General features: G+C 43.0%; 1 protein-coding gene across 1 annotated transcript in view; it reads right to left on the bottom strand.

Moving 5' to 3' along the window:
* XXYLT1 (xyloside xylosyltransferase 1) overlaps positions 1-18,700 on the bottom strand; it is a 288,436-nt gene that overhangs the window by 116,891 nt on the left and 152,845 nt on the right. The window contains exon 3 of the mRNA XM_006873127.1: positions 15,560-15,692. Coding sequence (XP_006873189.1) covers positions 15,560-15,692 — 133 coding nt within the window. The remainder of the gene's footprint in view (positions 1-15,559; positions 15,693-18,700) is intronic.

Below are 18,700 nucleotides of genomic sequence, written 5' to 3'. Positions count from 1 at the left end.
AGAAACTGTGTAAAATGCCCGCCCATCTCCATGCACTCACTCATATGATACGGCATGTGGTTTAGGAGTGTGTCTCCTCTGGTCTGGTGTGTGCCGGCAGCTGGCAAGACTTGCACTCACAGCTCATCACCAGCAATCCAGTCAAGAGCATCCATCTCAGGTGCTGCCAGCGAAGCTGATCACAGAGCTCCTCCTTCCCTGTCCCTGCCTTAGTCTCCTCTGTACCAAAATAGCCTTAAGGAGTCTCTGCTCCTTTTATACAGAAGTGCACTGCTTGCTCCTCTGTCTGATAGCTTTAACTTTTGAAGGCTGCTGAAAGGAGGTATGAAAGGTGACCTGCAGAACAAGATCACACTTGGCTGTCCTGCCAAACCCTGTTTCTTGGTCATTAGGGACAGATGGAAGAAATGGGGCTGCCTCCCCACCATGCTGGTTATTGCTTCTAAATAATATAATTTATCTTGATGCCTTTACCTACTTTAGATACTACCTTCCAGGCTGACTCTGAAAGCTGAATACCAATGAACTGAATTACATTATTACAAACATGAAAGTCTTGTTCCCTACAGGGGCATGTAGCCTGCTTGGATTATATTGTTTTCTTCACAGTTCCAAATTCATGATCCTTGAGCCAATTGAGATAGAATGGTCTTAGGAGATAGGGCAAGGGTTTCTCGTTATTGTCCACGCAGATTCTAGGCTTCATTTTATTAAAAGAGGTGGTGCTTCCTTGCAGGCCCAGAGAATCCAATGAATGCCTTGACACTTCCCTCCACAGCCATGGGCAGTAATGAGGTCCTGGGAGCGCTGCCTGGACTTCACATTTCTGGAAGTCCATCAGGATCAGCTAGCCCCCTAATAAGGGTTCATCTTCAGAGGTGGAGACAGAGCAAAAGTCCAGGCAAATCATTATAATACTAAGGAATTCTGGCTCCTAACTAAGCTTCCTCTTTTACAAACGTAACTGTTGCTGCTATGTGATGTCCAGTCAATTCCAGTTCACAGTGGCCCCATGCGACAGATAAGGACTGCCCCATAGAGTTTCCTAGGAGGTAATAGTGTAGTGGTTACGAGTCGGGCTGCCAACCTCAAGGTCAGCAGTTCTAAACTACCAGTGGTTCTGCAGAAGAAAGATGAGGCGTTCTGCTCCCGAAAAGATTTACAGCCTCGGAAACCCTGTGCAGAATCACTCTGAGTTGGAACCAACTCCATGGTACTTAACAACAACAATCTTTTAAGGGAGCAAATGATCAGGTCTTTCTCCCATAAAATAACTGGGTGGGTTCACATAGCCGACTTTTCAGTTAGCAGCTGAAAGCTTAACCTTTACACCACCGGGGTTTATTTAACAAATCGCGATAGAAAAATCCCAAAGACTGGGGCAACTGGGAAGACTAGGTTTCTGGGTCAAAATATTCCTAGAGAGACAGCTCCTTGATGTTGGAGGCTGGTCCTACCACCCCCAAAACAGAAGACCATGGGTTCTCTAGAACCAATGGCATTTAAAGAATTAACGCAATGCAGGAGTAGAAGGTATGATGTTCATTTCAAGATAATGCTCAGTTTTAAAACTTGATACTCTTGAAATAGCCAATTCTGCTAACCTGGAGGCGAAGGACCTGGGAACTGAATCCATATTACACTTAGTCACCTAGAGCAACGCAGCCGTGCAGCTGAAATGTGTTCCCAAGGTAGTCATGAGCCATACTGAAATTCCCCTCACACAGCTGATCATGCTTAAGTAAGTCTTTTCCACACACTGTCTGTCAAAGAAGGTCCCTCTTGTACATATACTACTGTGATTCAATTCTTGTTACTTAGTTTCTGTTGTGTCCCCCTCCCCTGCCCCTTCCCCCCAGGAAGATATTTATACACAAGTCTCTCGTCTCTCTTTTTTTTGCTGCCCGGTTGCAAATGAGTTTCTCTCAATAAGATTTTTATTTGGCAACACAAACAGCTGGCAGCAAAGCCTAAGAGACAGACTTTCACTGCCCACCATCCTTTGCTGTGCCTCAGTGTAGCACCTGCCCAGGCCCACCTTCCCAGGGGAAGGGTCTGGGGAAGTGGTCCCACTGACTAGGTTGTAAGTTCCTAGAAGACCTGGGTGGGATCAAGTTGCTCTCCACAGCATAGCCAGGTCCTCAGCCAATGCCTGTTGAGTGAGTGTCCTGATTTTGACACAGAGCTAAGCCTTCAGGGCAGGAAGCCCTTCAGAGGAGAGCAACATGACACACACGTTTTTTAGAATTTTGACAGCAGAATGGCAAAACTGAATACTAGGTCAGCCACACAGTGAAGTTTGCATATCCTGTAGTAAAATATCTCTGTGTCTCTTCCACAATACTAAATGGATGTTTGCATCTTTGGCATTTGTGTCCTTATTCTATCAGCCCCATCTCCCACACATTATAACCTCATTGAAAGCAGGAACCACATTCTCTGCTTCCTAATTCCTCAAAGCACCTCTTCCTGTGATTCACAGTCACGAATCCAATAAAAATTGGGAATCACAATGTTTCTCATGGATTGTCTTTAAAAAGAGAACTATATATATATACTGAAAACAAATTTATCTAAGAGCACCTACCAGTGATGGAAATTATGGTCCCTTTCTTAATTGCTAGCCAACACACTGAGGAGAGAACATCATGTGAGAAAACATCTGTTCCTTCATGCAGGACTGGGCAGCATTTTGTTCCACTGTGCATGAGGGCACGATGAGTCAGGGTCAACTTGCTGGCAGCTCAAACACCTCTACTTAATCAATCAGTCTGTACTAAGTGCTCAACAGTCAGTCCACACAGCTTAAAAAGAACAGCTAAACTGGTCTCACTCCACACACTCATTCATTTTCTCACACATTCTATCAAGAGACACGTGTTTGGGTACTAGGCGGTAGATCTCATTTATTGATTCTGTAGCGCCCAAAGACTCAGGATGTACAACAAGACAAAATAACTGAACACTCAGATCTTGGCAACCCCACATTCGTCCCATAGCCTTTGATGGCATCGGATGCTCATACCTTACCTAGGTGAGACACAGTCCTGGGGGATGAAACAGTCACATATCCACAGTAACACAACCCACCTGAGTTCTTCTGCATCCTGCCTTTACCTTTATAAATACATTTTCCCACTGATGTCATTAAAAAAGAACCTCATTGTAAACATTTTTATTTCTACCCTTGGGCAAGTATTTCTCTCCCCTTTTATTAGCAATTCCGGGAGGCACTGCCTTCCTGCCTTTCAGTTAGGGGTTGCACGGGCTGTGTAAAACCAGTGAGCCCAGACTCCTGATTCCTAGAGAGAGAAGGAATACTGAGCTTTTCACCCTTCTCTCTGTAAAAAGGTAGTGGGCTTTTCTCTCTTTGAGGTTTAACTCTAATGCAAACTGACAGTTTGAATCTTGGTTAAATTTTTTTTTTTTTTCAATATAACATGAGAACAGGAACCAAGATATTCGTTCTTTGGTGTCAGAAGGAAGAAGAGGATCTAATCCCTTTCATTTTCAAGTGGTCCATTTATTCATCCTGAGTGATGGTGGGAGTAAGGCTCTCTTATAAAGCAGAGCTTCATGCCTACTGAACAATGGACCTGAATTTTTATCAGGCAGAGAGCCTTCCAGCCGTGACTGTTACATCAACATCCTGACAAGATACAACTTGGAGGGACATGGAACATGCTGGTTGGCTGGTTGGCTAGATGTTAAAGTGGCGTCTGTCTATTTTCCTCCCACATCTCAGCCAGCTTCAGAACGAGGAATCTGAACACAAAATGACACTATGAGTCACACAATGCACCCCAGCTCCAAACCCAGCAACAGCAGAGAGGATTTTTAAAAAGAATCAAAAAAGATAAAAAAATAACATAAGTTTAAAGAGGCATACTAAAATATTTACAGATGAAACAGCATGATGAGTGGGACTTGCTTTAAAATAATGGGGACAGGGAAGAAAAGTGGGTAGGAGTAGAAATTAAATAAGACTGGTGTTGGTGGTTGTGTGTTGTGGAGTCGGTTCTGACTCACAGCGAACCTATGCGGGATTTCCCAGGCTGTAAATCTTTACAGGAGAAGAAAGCTTTATCTTTCTCTCATGGGGAGGCTGATAGAGTCAAGCTTCTGAGCTTGTGGTTAGCAGCGCAACTGTAACCCACTACACTACGATGGCTCATGGAAACAAGATTAACTAAGGGTTGATAATTCTCAGAGCTCCATAATGGGTGTTTCCACTACTTGTCTATCAGTTCATTGTTCTTTGGTGGCTTGCGTATTGCTACGATGCTGGAAGATATGACACCAAATTTTTAAATATCAGCAGGGTCACCCTTGGTGGTCGGGTTTCAGCTGAGCTTCTAAACTAAGACAGACTAGGAAGAAGGAAAGGTAGACTATTTCACAATGTTTAACCATGAAAGCCTTATGAATAGCAGTGGAACACACTGTCAGAAAGCACCAGAATACTGAATACTGAAACATGATGTAGAACACAAGTATATTGCCAGATATAGTGGCAGAAGATGAGCTCTTCAGGTTGGAAGGCACTCATAATATGACTGGGGAAGAGCTGTCTCCTCAAAGTAGAGTTGATTGTGATGACAAGAATGGAGTAAAGCTTTGGGGACCTTCATTTACTGATGGGGCACAATTCAAAATAGGGAGAAACGACCATTAATAACTGAAACATGGAATGTATGAAGTATGAATCTAGAAAAATTAGAAGTTGTCAAAAATGAAATTCAATGCATAAATACCAATATCCTAGGCATTAGTGAGCTGACATGGACTGGTACTGGCCATTTTGATTCTGATATTTTGATCGTCTACTATGCTGGGAATGACAACTTGAAGAGGAATGGTGTCATATTCATCATCAAAAAGAACATTTCAAGATCTGTGATAGGGTAATATACATACATCTACAAAGAAGATCAAGAGGTAGCATATGATCAAGAGTCAATGCTACTGAAGGAAGAAATCCAAGGTGCATTAAAGGAATTGGCAAAGAACAAGGAACCAGGAATTGATGGAATCAAAATAGAAATCTTTCAAGCAAGTTAGGTGGCACTGGAGGCACTCACTCATCTATGCCAAGATATCTGGAAGACAACTATCTAGCCGAATGATTGGAAGAGACCGGCATTTGTGCCCATTCCAAAAAGAGGTGACCCAATGGAATAAGGAAATCATCGGACAATCTCTTTGATATCCCATGCAAGTGAAGTTTTACTAAAGGTAATACAGAAACGGCTGCAAGCATACATTGACAGAGAACTTTCAGAGGTTCAAGCCAGATTCAGAAGAGGCTGTGGAATGAGGGATATCATTGTTGATGTCCGATGGATGTTGGCTGAAAGCAGAGAACATCAGAAAAATGATTACCTATGCTTTATTGACTACACAAAGGCTTTCAATTGTGTGGATCATGACAAGCTACTGACAACATTGCAAAGTATGAGTATTTGGAACACTTAATTGTGCTCATGAGGAATCTGTACATGGATCAAGAGGCAGTTGTTTGAACATGGGAACACTGAGTGGTCTAAAATTAAGAAAGGTGTGTGACAGGGTTATATTCTTTCACCATACTTATTCAACCTGTATGCTGAGCAAATAATCTGAGATGCTGGATTCTATGAAGAAAAACATGGCATCCAGATTGGAGGAAGACTCATTAAAAACCTGCGATATGCAGATGATACAACCTTGCTTGCTGAAAGTGAAGAGGACTTAAAATATTTACTGATGAAGATCAAAGAGCACAACCTTTGGTATGGATTACTTCTCACTGTAAAGAAAACAAAAATCCTCACCACTGGACCAATAAACAACATTCTTATCCACGGAGAAAAGATTGAAGTTGTTAAGGATTTCATTCGTCTTGGATCAACTATCAACACTCATAGAAGCTGCAGTCAAGTAATCAGACCAATTTGCATTGGGTAAATCTGCTTCACAAGACCTATTTAAAGTGTTGAAGAGCAAAGATGTCAGCTTGAGGACTAAGGTGCGCCTGACCCAAGCCACGGTATTTTCAATAACCTCATATGCATGCAAAAGCTGGACAGTGAATAAGGAAGACCGTAGAAGAATTGATGTTTTTGAGTTATGGTTTTGGAGGAGAATATTGAAAGTGCCATGGGGTGCTAAAAGACCTAACAGATCTGTGTTGGAAGAAGTGCAGCCAGAGTGCTCCTTGGAGGCCAGGATGGCCAAACTTCGTCTCTCATACTTCAGACATATTGTCAGGAGGGACCAGTCACTGGAGAAGGATATCATGTTTGGTAAGGTGGAGGGTCAGAGAAAAAGAGGAAGACCCTCAGTGAGATGGATTGGTAAAGTGGCAGCATCAATTGGCTCAAGTGTAGCAACAATTGTGACATTGGCCTAGGACCAGGCAAGTGCTTCATTCTGTAGTGCATAGGGTGGATATGAGTTAGTCCTGACTCAATGGCATCTAACAACACAACAACAATGAAGATCACTTAAAACCACTATTATTCAAATTCAAATTTATGAACCAACCTCTCAAGTCAATGATGATGGGAGCTCTGGTAGCGTAGTGGTTACGAATCGGGCTGCAAACCGCAAGGTCAGCAGTTCGAAACTACCAGCTGCTCCGCGGGAGAAAGATGAGGCGATCTGCTCCCGTAAAGATTTACAGCCTCGGAAACCCTATTCAGGGTCGCTATGGGTCGAAACCGACTCGACGGCACTTAACAACAACAACAACAATCAACTTCTACAGTCTAAAATTGATAAAACATGAAATCAAAATATATTGATAATTACTGGTGATTGGAACACAAAGGTTGGAAGCAAACAGGAAGGATCAATACTTAGAAAATATGGCCTTGGTGATAGAAATGATACTGGAGATCACATGATAGAATTTTGCAAGATAATGACTCGTTCATTGCAAATACCTTTTTAAAACAACCTAAAAGACAAGTATATACATGGATCTCATCAGATGGAAATACACAGAAACCAAAATGACTACATCTGAGGAAAGGGACAGGTGGAAAAGTTCCACATCATCAGTCAAAACCAGGCCAGGGGCAGACTATGGAAGTCAATTGCTCATGTGCAAGTTCAGGCTGAAGCTGAAGAAAATTAAAACAAGTCCACAAGAGCCAAAATAAGAGCTTGATCATATTCCACATGAATGTAGAGATCATCTCAAGAACAGATCTGATGCATTAGACACTAATGACTGAAGACCATCACAGTTGTGGAATGACAACAATAACATCATACAGGAAGAAAGCAGAAGGCCATTAAGAAGACAAGAAAGAAGAAAAAGACCAAATATGATGTCGGAAGAGACTCTGAAATTTGCTCTCCAGTGTAGAATGCTAGAGCAAATGGAATAAATGAGGAAGTAAAACAGCTGAATAGAAAATTTCAAAGGGCAGCTAGAGAAGACAAAGTCAAATATTATAATGAAATGTACAAAGACCTGGAGTTAGAAGAGTACGCTCAACATTCTCAAGCTGGAAAAACTGAAGAAAAAAATTCAAGCCTCAACTTTTAATATTTTCAATAATCTCATATGCACATTAAAGATAGACAAAGAATAAGGAAGACTGCAGAAGAGTGGATGCATTTGAGTTATGGTATTGGAGAAAAATACTAAAAGTATCATGGGCAGACAGAAGAACAAACAAATCTGTGGTGGAAATTCAGCCAGAACTTGCCCCTAGAAGCCAGCATGGCAAGATTTCATCTCACATACTTCAGACATATCATCATGAGCGACTAGTCCCTGCAGAACATTATATTTGGTAAAGTGGAGGTTTAGCAAAAAGCAGGAAGACTCCCAATAAAATGGACTTTCACAATGGCATCAGCAATGGGCTCAAGCTTAACAACAATTGTGTGGATGGTGCAGGACAGGGCAGTGTTTTGTTCTATTGTATATAGGGTGGCTGTGAGTTGGAACTGACTGTATGGCACCTAACAACAAGAACAAATAATGAGTGTTGTTGTTGTTAAGTGTTACCAAGTAGCTTTCTGCACACAGGGACCCTATATAGGGTTTCTGAGAAGTGACTGCTGGGTTTGAACCTCCAAACCTGTGGTTAACAGTCCAGTAGTTACCCTACAGCACCACACCAGGAAGCCCCATTCTGGGTAATGGAGTTTACCATACAATTGTGTATACTACTGAAGTTTTCATATTCTTGGAAGTTTTCCATGATAAAGCGTTATTAGGAGCCTAGCAGTGTGGCATTACAAATCACCACTGTACTGCTAACCAGAAAGTTTGCTGTTCAAACTCACCAGTGGCTCCTCAGAAACAGGGTTGCTATGAGTGGGAACAGAGTCAACAGCACAGACTAACAACAAAAACAACAATGAGACTAGCAATGCTTAACAAAGGAACACTGAGTTAGTTTAAAAGGATATCCAAGATATACTGTAAAGCATGCAAAAACAAAGACATGCACAGGATATGTAATGATGAGTCCATTTACATGTATTTTTTGTTGTTGGTGGTGTGGTTTGAGTGAGTTCTGACTCATAGTGACCCTATTTCTAAATAGACTGGTGGGTTCACACTGCCACCCTTCTGGTTAGCAGCCCAGTGCTTACCCTACAATGTCACATCAGGACTCTGTATGCTATTGTTCTTATTATTGCTAAGTGCCATCAAGTCGGCTCAGACTCACAGTGACCCTGTATAGGGTTTCTGAGGAGAAGCTAGTGAGTCTGAACCATCGACCTTGAGGTTCAAACTGACCTTGAGGTTGAGTGCTTATCCTATGGCGCCACACCAGGACTCCAGGATTCTATATACACACTGCTAAATCTGTACACATCTTCTGGAAAATGGGAAACTGTTAACAGTGCTTACTTCTGAGAACTGAGGTTGCATATACTAGAAGAAGAGCAACTTTTATTTTTATGTCATAGCCTATCCTTGTATACTATTTGAATTTTTAATGAAAAAGTATTACTTTTTAAATTTTATTTAAATGCATACAAATAAAAGGAGCTCTAGTAAGGAGCTCTGGTAGCATAGTGGTACGAATCAGGCTGTGAACTACAAGTCAGCAGTTTGAAACTACCAGTTGTTCTGCAAGACAAAGATGAGGTGTTCTGCTCCTGTAAAGACTTACAGCCTTGGAAACCCTGTACAGGGTAGCTATGAGTCAGAACCAACTCTACGGCACACAGTTACAGTAGCATAGTGGTTATAAGTCAGGCTGCTAACCACAAGGTCAGCTGTTTGAAACTACCAGCTGTTCCGTGAGAGATGTGAAGCTTTCTGCTTCTGTAAAGATTTATAGCCTCAGAAACTCCATACAGGGTTGCTATGAGTCAGAACCGATTCCACAGCACACCACCAACAACAACCAACTCCAATACATTTGTTGTTGTTAAGTGCCATAGAGTAGGTTCCAATATACTAGATCTATAAAAAATTTCCCTCTCTGCAATACTGTAATTTTCTCCCTGTATACCATCAGTTTCAGTTTTACAAATACTTGAAATTGTCTAAGGTACAGAATTGTTGTTGTTAAGTGCCGTTGAGTCAGTTCCTACCCATAGGCCCCCTGTATAGGGTGTCTGAGGAGCTGGTGAGCTTGAACCACTGACCTTACAGATCAAATTGACTTTGCAGTCGAGTGCATTAACCAACAGAGCCACACCAAACTTGTCTGGATAGATACTAAATTTGTGATGGTGATTCCTCATGGAATGGAGGAAGAAGGGGGCATAATATTAGCTAGCTAGCTACAAGAAGGCTGGGAAGTAAAGTATCCTTTTGTCATCGAATATTGCAAGGAATTTCCCAAAGATAGAAAAAAAAAAAAAAAGACTTAAATGCTCAGAAATAAAGAAATAAGCACTAAGCCATTAGTTACTGTTGTGAAGTACACTTGAGTTGCTTCCAACTCATAGCAACCCTGCATAGGGTTTGAGGCTGTAAATCTTTGAGGGAGCAGAACACCTCATCTTTCTCCCACGAAGCACCTAGTGGATTCACACTACTGACTTAGGGTTCCTAGTCCAGTGCTTATCCTACAAAGCCACTGTGCTTCCAATGCTGTTAGTTTTTGTTGTTTAAGTGCCTTCCAATTTGTACAACTCATAGCGACCCTGTATAGAGTTTCCAAGGAGCGACTGGTGAATTTGAACCGCCAACCTTGCGGTTCAATGCATTATCCCACAGCACCGCAGAGGCCCCAATTTTACATATAAAGAAACTGAGGCTCAGAGAGTAAGTGACTTCCATAAGGCCACAGAACTTGGTAAGTGGCAGAGCTAGGAATCTGGATAAAATAACCATTCCCATGATTACTCCCCAGAATGCTGCTATGTGTCAGGCAACATAAACAAACTGGGTCATTTAATCCTCCCACCAGCTCTGGTAGCATAGTGGTTACGAATCGGGCTGCTAACCTCAAGGTCGGCAGTTCAAAACTACCAGCTGTTCCATGGGAGAAAGGTGAGGCATTCTGCTCCCGTAAAGATGTACAGCCTCGGAAACCCTGTACAGACTATGAGTCAGAACTGACTCCATGGTACTTAAGAACAACACCAGCTCTGCCTAGGACTCCTGGTGTGGTGCTGTAGAACTGCAAACCACAAGGTCAGCAAACCCACCAGCTGTTCCTTGGAAACTCTATACAAGCTCCCTATGAGCTGGAATCAACTTGACAGCGCTTAGCAACAATAACATCAGCTCTGTCAGATACTGTTATCATCTCATTTCTCATGTTAAAAAAAAAATGAGGCTCAGAGAGGGCAAGACATGTACCCAAAGTCACACAGCTACTGAGAGGCACTTCACTTCCGCTCTACCCTCCCCTGAAAGTCCTTCCCTGATCCTAGAACTGAGAAAAGGCAGTCTGCAGCTAAACTGTAAATTCTCATTCCAAGCAGCTGGAAAGAGGATTGGCTGGCACAAGTTTTACCAATAAAGAAAATTCAAGGAGTCCTGGTGTGGCGCTATGGGTTAATGCGCCAGACTGCAAAGTCGTTTGAACTGCAGGGTTGGCAGTTCAAGCTCACCAGCTGCTCCTTGGAAACCCTATACAGGGTCACTATGGGTCAGAATCGACTGGATGGCACTTAACAACAAGAAGAAGAAGGTGAAAGAATGAATACAATTAAAATACCACAAAAGCAAATTCCTTCCCAGTGGCTTGTTATCAGTGGCTGACAGGATTAACATGTTGCTTCCACCACATGGTGGGTCTGGGCTCAAATCAGCACACAGCTGGCCTGTGGAGCCAAGAGAGAATCAAACCGGAAGTCCCCTGCCCCCACCAACAAAGCCCCTATTCACCAGCTCTTCAGGTAGCTCTGGGACAAAGTGACCAAAAGCAACACAAACACACAAATGCACACAATACACTGTCCCTCATTGACTCCAGGCGCAGCAGACCTGTGGCCTGAGGCTATGCCATCTTAAGGCCTCATGTTGTTGTTACCTGCCAGCAAGTCAGTTCCAACACACAGCCACCCTGTCTAGGTTTCCCAGGAAAGGTTGGTGGCTCTGCTGCTTATCCTACAGTAGTAAGAAGCAGTGTCTTTCCGTTGATTCTGACTCATGATAACCCCATGTGGATCAGAGTAGAACTGTGTTCCAGAGAATTGTCAATGGCTGGAAGCAGATTACCAGGTGGTTCTTCCAAGCACCTCTGGGTGACCTTGAACCACCAATGATGACCTGTCTAGGGGTCAAGTTACCTGACACAGAGGCAGAGGAAGGTCAAGGAAGGGGAAGGCAATGTTCCAACAGGGATGAGCACTGCTCCACAATTTCCATAAGACCCCAAAAAGGATCTTAACAAAGACCCAAAGAGGTACAGGTTCTCCTCTCACTATCGCACTATTCCTGTATCATTCTGCAGAAAATAGTCCTTTCAGTGTGCGTGGTCGGGGGTATGGGACAGAGGGCTGGAGGGAGAGATAGCCACACACAAAAAATCCTGTTTGTCAAATGCACAGTGGGGAATTCTTCCTTCCCCAACCCCTCCAAGGGGCTAACATTCTAACATTCCCTGGCACACAATACAGGGGAAGCCACCATAAAAATGACTTAATATATGCCCTTTTGAAGTGGAGAAACTGTCAGACCAGTGATTATATATAAAAAAAATAAATAACACAGCTGGAGAAACCCAAATTTATTCTTGCTTAGTGAACTTCCAGATCAAAATGCACTAAGTTAACCAGTCAAGTTTTGCTTTCGTGTTGTTTTTGTTTTTTCTGTCTTCTCATAGATGCCAGCAGATTCCACTTACCATAAAAATTAAAACAAAAACAACTCCCCGGCCTCATGCTCCACCACATCAGCAGACCTGGTAGACCATGAGACAGACGCTTAGGGAAGGTGCCCAGTCAGGGCAGGTGCCTAAGATAGCAGCCCCCTCCACTACACCAGCCCCTGACCAAGCTAAGGAGAAAGGGGCTGGGGGGCCTGCTCATGGGAAGGACCAGCTCTGTAGACATTTGTTTTACTCCCCCACTCTCCCCACCCTTTCCTCCGCCTGCTTTCTCCCTTAGGTGCAGACTCCAAAGATGCAGGTAACTAACACTGGGCTTCGCAGCCACTGGAGGCTTCTTGTAGAAAAGGTAAAAAGCTACACTCTTGCTCCCTATCTGGCCCCAGTCAGCACCAGGCCATTCCCAGCTCCAGCAGGAGACCGCACACACTAAAAGACAATTACCCAGAGTCAGTAGGGCACAGACTTAATTATCAGAGGCCTTTAGAAACATTTCAGCTGGGAGGAGGAGGTGAGGAGGTGAGGCGGGAGGGCGAACACCAAGGCATTTGTATTTCTGTTGATGCTGAGTGTTCAAACCCCGCAGCCCTGCAGCAGAGGTCTAGCCTCTCGCGTGCCACAGAGCGCTCATTAAAGACTCTGAGGCGAGCAAAACTTGATTTCTTTTGGAATTTAAAACTCTTTCAGAGATTTCTTCTGAGAAGGTCAGACAATTGAATTGCAGTGAGTTTCACGATTTATAAAATCCTAGCTCGACAGATAATATAAATTCCAACCAAGTTTCTGTTTGTATTATAGGAGAAGATTTCTAACCAGGGCTTACAGGCTACAGAGCTGTAGCTCCCTTTAATAATGAGCCTGGTTTAAAGACCCCAGGAACACACAGGCTTCACAGAGCTCCAAGGAGCTTCAGTTCAAGCAGGGCTTCGAACCCCTTAGAGCCCCACTGAGAATTTGCATTTCCACCCCAGATATACTAAATCGGAATCTACACTTAACAAGATCCCCAGGTGACTCTTAAATTCTATGTATCCTTAGGAATGGAGTCCTGGTTTAAATGGCAAGGTTGGTATTCAAGCTCACCAGCATCTCCTAGGAAACCTTATACAGTATGAGTGGAACTGACTGGAGGGCCCTTAACAATATACATAGGAATCACCTGGGGATCTGTTCCAATGTAGATCCAGATACAGTATATCTGAGGTGGAACTGCAAACTCTCAGGGGGATCTAACCGGAAGGAACCAGTTTGAAGCCTTGGCTAGGAGGAAAGATGATGAAGAAATGGCATTGGAAGAAACTGGAATCACAAAATTGCAGAACTAGGGAAGAGTGTTCCTGAGCTCCCCTGTTCCCATTCTCAGGTGGGGAAACCAAGGCCTCAGGGACAGTGGCCAAAGTGAGAGGCTCACCTAGGACTTTCAGCTCTTGATTGAGTGCCCCTTCCACAATCTCCCGCTGTGATACCAAGAATCCCAAAACTTAAGTAACACACACTATATGATGGTGGGAATGAGATACGAAGACAGGGACAAGTTCAAATGGCAGCTGTTTCACCCACACTGTTACTTCTGCCTGGCTCCACTCCCCACTCTCACTCCCACCCCTAGAGTAAGAGGCCCCAGTGACTTGTGAGAGGATTATGTAAGGCCCCAGGAGTTATCAGCTCATTCAGAGACCTTACAGGAATTTCCTGTTATGTGATCTGGGTCTTGCAAATCACCACAACCAAGCTGTGGCTGTCACCTCTTCTCCTTCCTCTTAGGGGAAATGTATGCCCTTGAGTCACTAGTGGCCTGTGCCCTGCAGCTCTCCAACAAGTGGGCCTGGCTCCAAAAGCGTCCACAGGGAGTCAGCATGAGGAATCCATAAGGAGAACAAAGTCCACGCCAGCCCGCTGCACAGTGAAATCTCAGCAACCTGGGGCAGCTCTGGCTCTGACACACAGGAGAAAGAGTTAGCACATCCAAAAGCCTGCAGGTGCTGCCTTTTTGTGGTTGTTGTTGTTTAGTTATTTGACATGTATGACATGCAAAAGGATATAAAGGCAAACCAGCAGTACTGCAGCCCTCCAGAGGCAGCCCTTAACCCTGGTCTCCTCCCCACCCTCCACCCCCTAGGTAACTGTCATGCTGACATTTAGAAACACTATTTCCTTGCTTTTCCTTACAATTTACTACTTGTGTATGCATCCCTAAGGATTATTTTTCCTTATTTATTACAATGGGACCGCGGTGGCTCCACAGGATAGCCACAAGGTTCAAACCCCCGGGAAAAAGATGAGGCTTTCTGCTCCCACAAAGATTTTAAAAGTCTTGAAAACCCTATATAGAGTCACTATGAGTCTGAACTGACTCGACAGCACTTAACAACAACAACTTTATTACCAATAGCTACAGTTTGTTTATTTTTGATGCTACACAGAAATTCATTATATGAATCTAACACCATTTATTTATCCATTAGGCTGTCTATGGACAACGGTTGCATCCCATTTTTGGCTACCACAAATAATGCTGCAAAGAATATTCTTGAGCGTGCCTCCTGGTTCATAGTTCCTCTATGGCACACACCAATGAAATGCTACATCATACAGAATGTGCTTTTTAACCTGGGTAAAGGAATGTCCATCTGTGGTTCCAAGCGGCTGTGCTGCTCCTACCTCCTTACAAAAGAACTAAGAACCAACCTCACTTCTATGATGGGGCTTCAAAACGTTTGTGGAATCATGGAATTTTCCACAAAATGTTTTAAGCTCCCTCATATAGGTTAGGTGACTCAGAGGCCAAAGAAGTCAGCTTTAGCACCAGGATGGAAGTTAAATTTATATCCTGTTATCTCCTCCATTAGACAAAGCCCAAGAGTTAAAAACTCTGAATGTAACCAGAGCCAACAACCAAAGACAACAAGACTTTCCAGAAGGAAAATGTCACAAAATCCCACAAATTAATGAGGTAGCAAACATAAATTGGGAGATCTATCTGCCCTTACTCTTGAATTATAAGCAATAAATACAAATGCATTCCTAAGATATTAAATGCAAAAAAAGACTGCAACCAACCAGGTGTCACTGAATCATTTCCATCTCATGCTAACCCCATGTGTGTCAAAGTAGAACGGTGCACCACAGGATTTTCAATCGTTTTTATAGCAGTAGATCACCAGGACACCAGGACTTTCTTACCAGGTGTCTCTGGGTGACCTCAAATTTCTCCTTTCGGTTCACAGCCAAGCATGTTAACCATTTGTACCACTCAAGGATAAATCCCTATCTGCCATGAGTGGCAAGGGAGAGACTGAGAAGCTACAACATACCTGTACACCGGTTGCATCTCTCTGGCTATGCCAATGACGGCGCTTGGTAGGAAATTGTCGAACTCCTCAAACAACTCCCGGATGTTGGTCTTATACTTGAGGTCTAGGTCCAACTGAATGATCCTCAGGATCTCTGGAGGAAAGAAAAAGAGAACAATGAAACCCAGATATACATCCTGGTAGGCTTAGCCAGTCAGCACAGAAAGTGAAATGGGGGAAAGGGGCAGAAAGGGTACTAGATTGTCATTGCTGTCACTGAATAAGACAAAGGTAGTGTTGTTGTTAATTGCCTTCGAGTTGTTTCTGACTCATAGAGACCCTGTACAGGATTTCTGAGGAGCAACTGGTGAGCTTAAATGGCCAATCTTGTGGTTCAAACCGACCTTGCAGTCCAGCACATTAACCCACAGCACCATACCAGCAACCCATTCCACATTAGAGTCTTCATAAGCAGTTGTCCTGTATCTTTCTGTTCAATTGCCACCACACATTTGACTTAAACTAGGTGACCATATGTTCCAGATTATGCCCATTATACTGGTACAACTGTCAGCACTGGGCTCTTTTGCACTCTGGTTTGGATAATACACTATGTGATTACCCTACTGAAAACCCAAGTGTTCTTTTGAGATATAGTTGGCAAGTAAGGAGTACTAAGAAGGAAAAAAAAACACAAAAAAAAACAGGAGAGAAGAAAAAAAGTTATTTTCTTAGCCCTTTTCAGTATGTCCTACAAAACCAAATACTTATCAAGTTAAGGTGCTTACTCAGAGAAATAACTAGAAGGCATCAGACACTGTCACTCCATTGTCTAAAATACAAACTGAGTCACAATGATTCCGCCTTACAGATAGTTCTCTGGCAGGCAAGAACTGCTTCTTTTTGATGCCACCATCTAAATCAGAGGTGAGAAGAAAAGAAGGGAAGCAGATACTGCACAGGCACACAGAGAGACACACTGGAACAATTCATCTGCTCATCCCGTCACACAACCACATCAGACTGAATGCATATAATGTCCGTGCCAGGAAGGATATCAGAGAATGTGCTGACTGGGGTCCTGCCCTCAAAGACAGACACAAACTAGTCCTTCCCAGCACTGGTTCCAAAGACAGGAGTGTGAAATGAAAGGTTGAAGTACAGAGAATAAGAATCTAGTAATAAGGTGTCCTTAAGGAGCTCGGTTATTGGCCATTTTGAATCTGACAACCACATGGTTTACTATGCCAGGAATGACAAATTGAAGAGGAATGGTGTTGCATTAATTGTCAAAAAGAACATATCCAGATCAGTCATGAGGTACAATAATGTCTGTGATAGGATAATATCCATTCACCTACAAGGAAGCCTAGTTAATACCATTATTATTCAAATTTACGCACCAACCACTAAAGCCAATGAGGATGAGATAGAAGAATTCTACCAACTTCTTCAACCTGAAACCGATCAAACATGCAATCAAGTTGTATTGATCATTACTGGTGATTGGAATGCAAAGGTTGGGAGCAAACAAGAAGGATCAGTCATTGGAATATATGGCCTTTGCGATAGAAATGATGCGGGTGATAGAATTCTCCAAAATCAATGATTTGCTCATTTCAAATACCTTCTTTAGACAGCATAAGAGATGATTATACACATGGACCTCACCAGATGGAATACATAGAAATCAAATTGACTACATTCGTGGAAAGAGATAATGGTAAAGCTCCATATCAATAGTCAAAACAAGGCCAGGAGCAGACTGTGGAACAGACCATCTAAAAAACAACCTGGTATCGTTCATCCACCACACCGCACAGCACCAGACGGCCCTTTTAGAGATTATTCCGGGTGAAGACCAGCAAGAAGGCTTCTGCCTGAGAGCAAAGGCAAAGAAAGAGGAAGTGAGATCAACAGGAAGGGAGTGGTCTTATATAGGTCCAAATCAGGAGATCACACGTCATTGCTGGTGGGATTGCTGGCCTATCCAAAACCATGTTGCCTATTAAGCCACGCCCCTTGCAGCTTAGTTTGGCGGGGAAACAGACAAAATGGAGCTGAAGGGAAGGGAGAGGGAAGAACCCGGAAGGTATTGTAACACCATCAATTGTTGTTGTTGTTGTTGTTGTTAAGTGCCATGGAGTTGGGTCTGACTCATAGCGACCCTGCACTGGGTTTCCGAGGCTGGAAATCTTTACAGGAGCAGAATGCCTCATCTTTCTCCCGCGGAACCACTGGTAGTTTTGAACTGCTGACCTTGTAGTTCACAGCCCCATTCGTAACCACTACGCTACCAGATATCCTTAACACCATCAATTACTCATATGCAAATTCAAACAGAAGCTGAAAAAAATGAAAACAAGTCAAAAAGAGCCAAAATATGACCTTTAATATATCTCACCCGAATTTAGAGATCATCTAAAGAACGGATTTGATACATTAAACACTAAAGACCGAAGACCAGAAGAGTTGCGGAATGGCATCAAGAACATCATACATGAAGCAAAAAGTCATTGAGAAGACAAGAAAGAAGGAAAAGGTCAAAATGGATGTCAGAGGAGACACTGAAACTTGCTCTCCAGCGTAGAGATGCTAAAGAAAATGGAACAAATAAGGAGGTCCAAGAGCCGAACAGAAAATTTCAAAGATAGCTCGAGAAGATTAACCCAAAGTTTACAACAAGATGTGCAAAGATTGGAATCAGAAAACCAAAAAGGAATAACATGCTCAGCATTCCTCAAGCTGAGGGAACTGAAGAAAATATTCAGGCCTCAAATTTTGTTATTGAAAGATTCTCTGAGTAAATTATTGAATGATGCAGAAAGCACCAAGAGAAGATGGAAGGAATACAAAGAGTCACTGTACCAAAAGGAAATGGTTAATGTTCAACCATTTCAAGAAGGAGCATATGATCAAGAGCCAATGTTACTGAAGAGGGAAGTGCAAGGTGCATTGAAGTAATTGGCAAAGAACAAGGCACCAGGAATTGATAGAATAAAAATTGAAATCTTTCAAGAAAGTGAAGCGCCAGAAGAGGCACTCACACATCTCTGCCAAGAAATTTGGAAGACAACGATCTGGCTGACTGATTGGAAGAGATCCCTATTTGTGCCCATTCCAAACAGAGGTGACCCAACAGAATGTGGAAATCATTGGACA

The sequence above is a fragment of the Chrysochloris asiatica genome, unplaced genomic scaffold (assembly GCF_000296735.1).
Source record: "Chrysochloris asiatica unplaced genomic scaffold, ChrAsi1.0 scaffold00224, whole genome shotgun sequence".
Classification (NCBI taxonomy): Eukaryota; Metazoa; Chordata; class Mammalia; order Afrosoricida; family Chrysochloridae; genus Chrysochloris; species Chrysochloris asiatica.
Note: the sequence above shows the minus strand (reverse complement) of the source record. Positions and strands in the feature narration are given on the sequence as shown.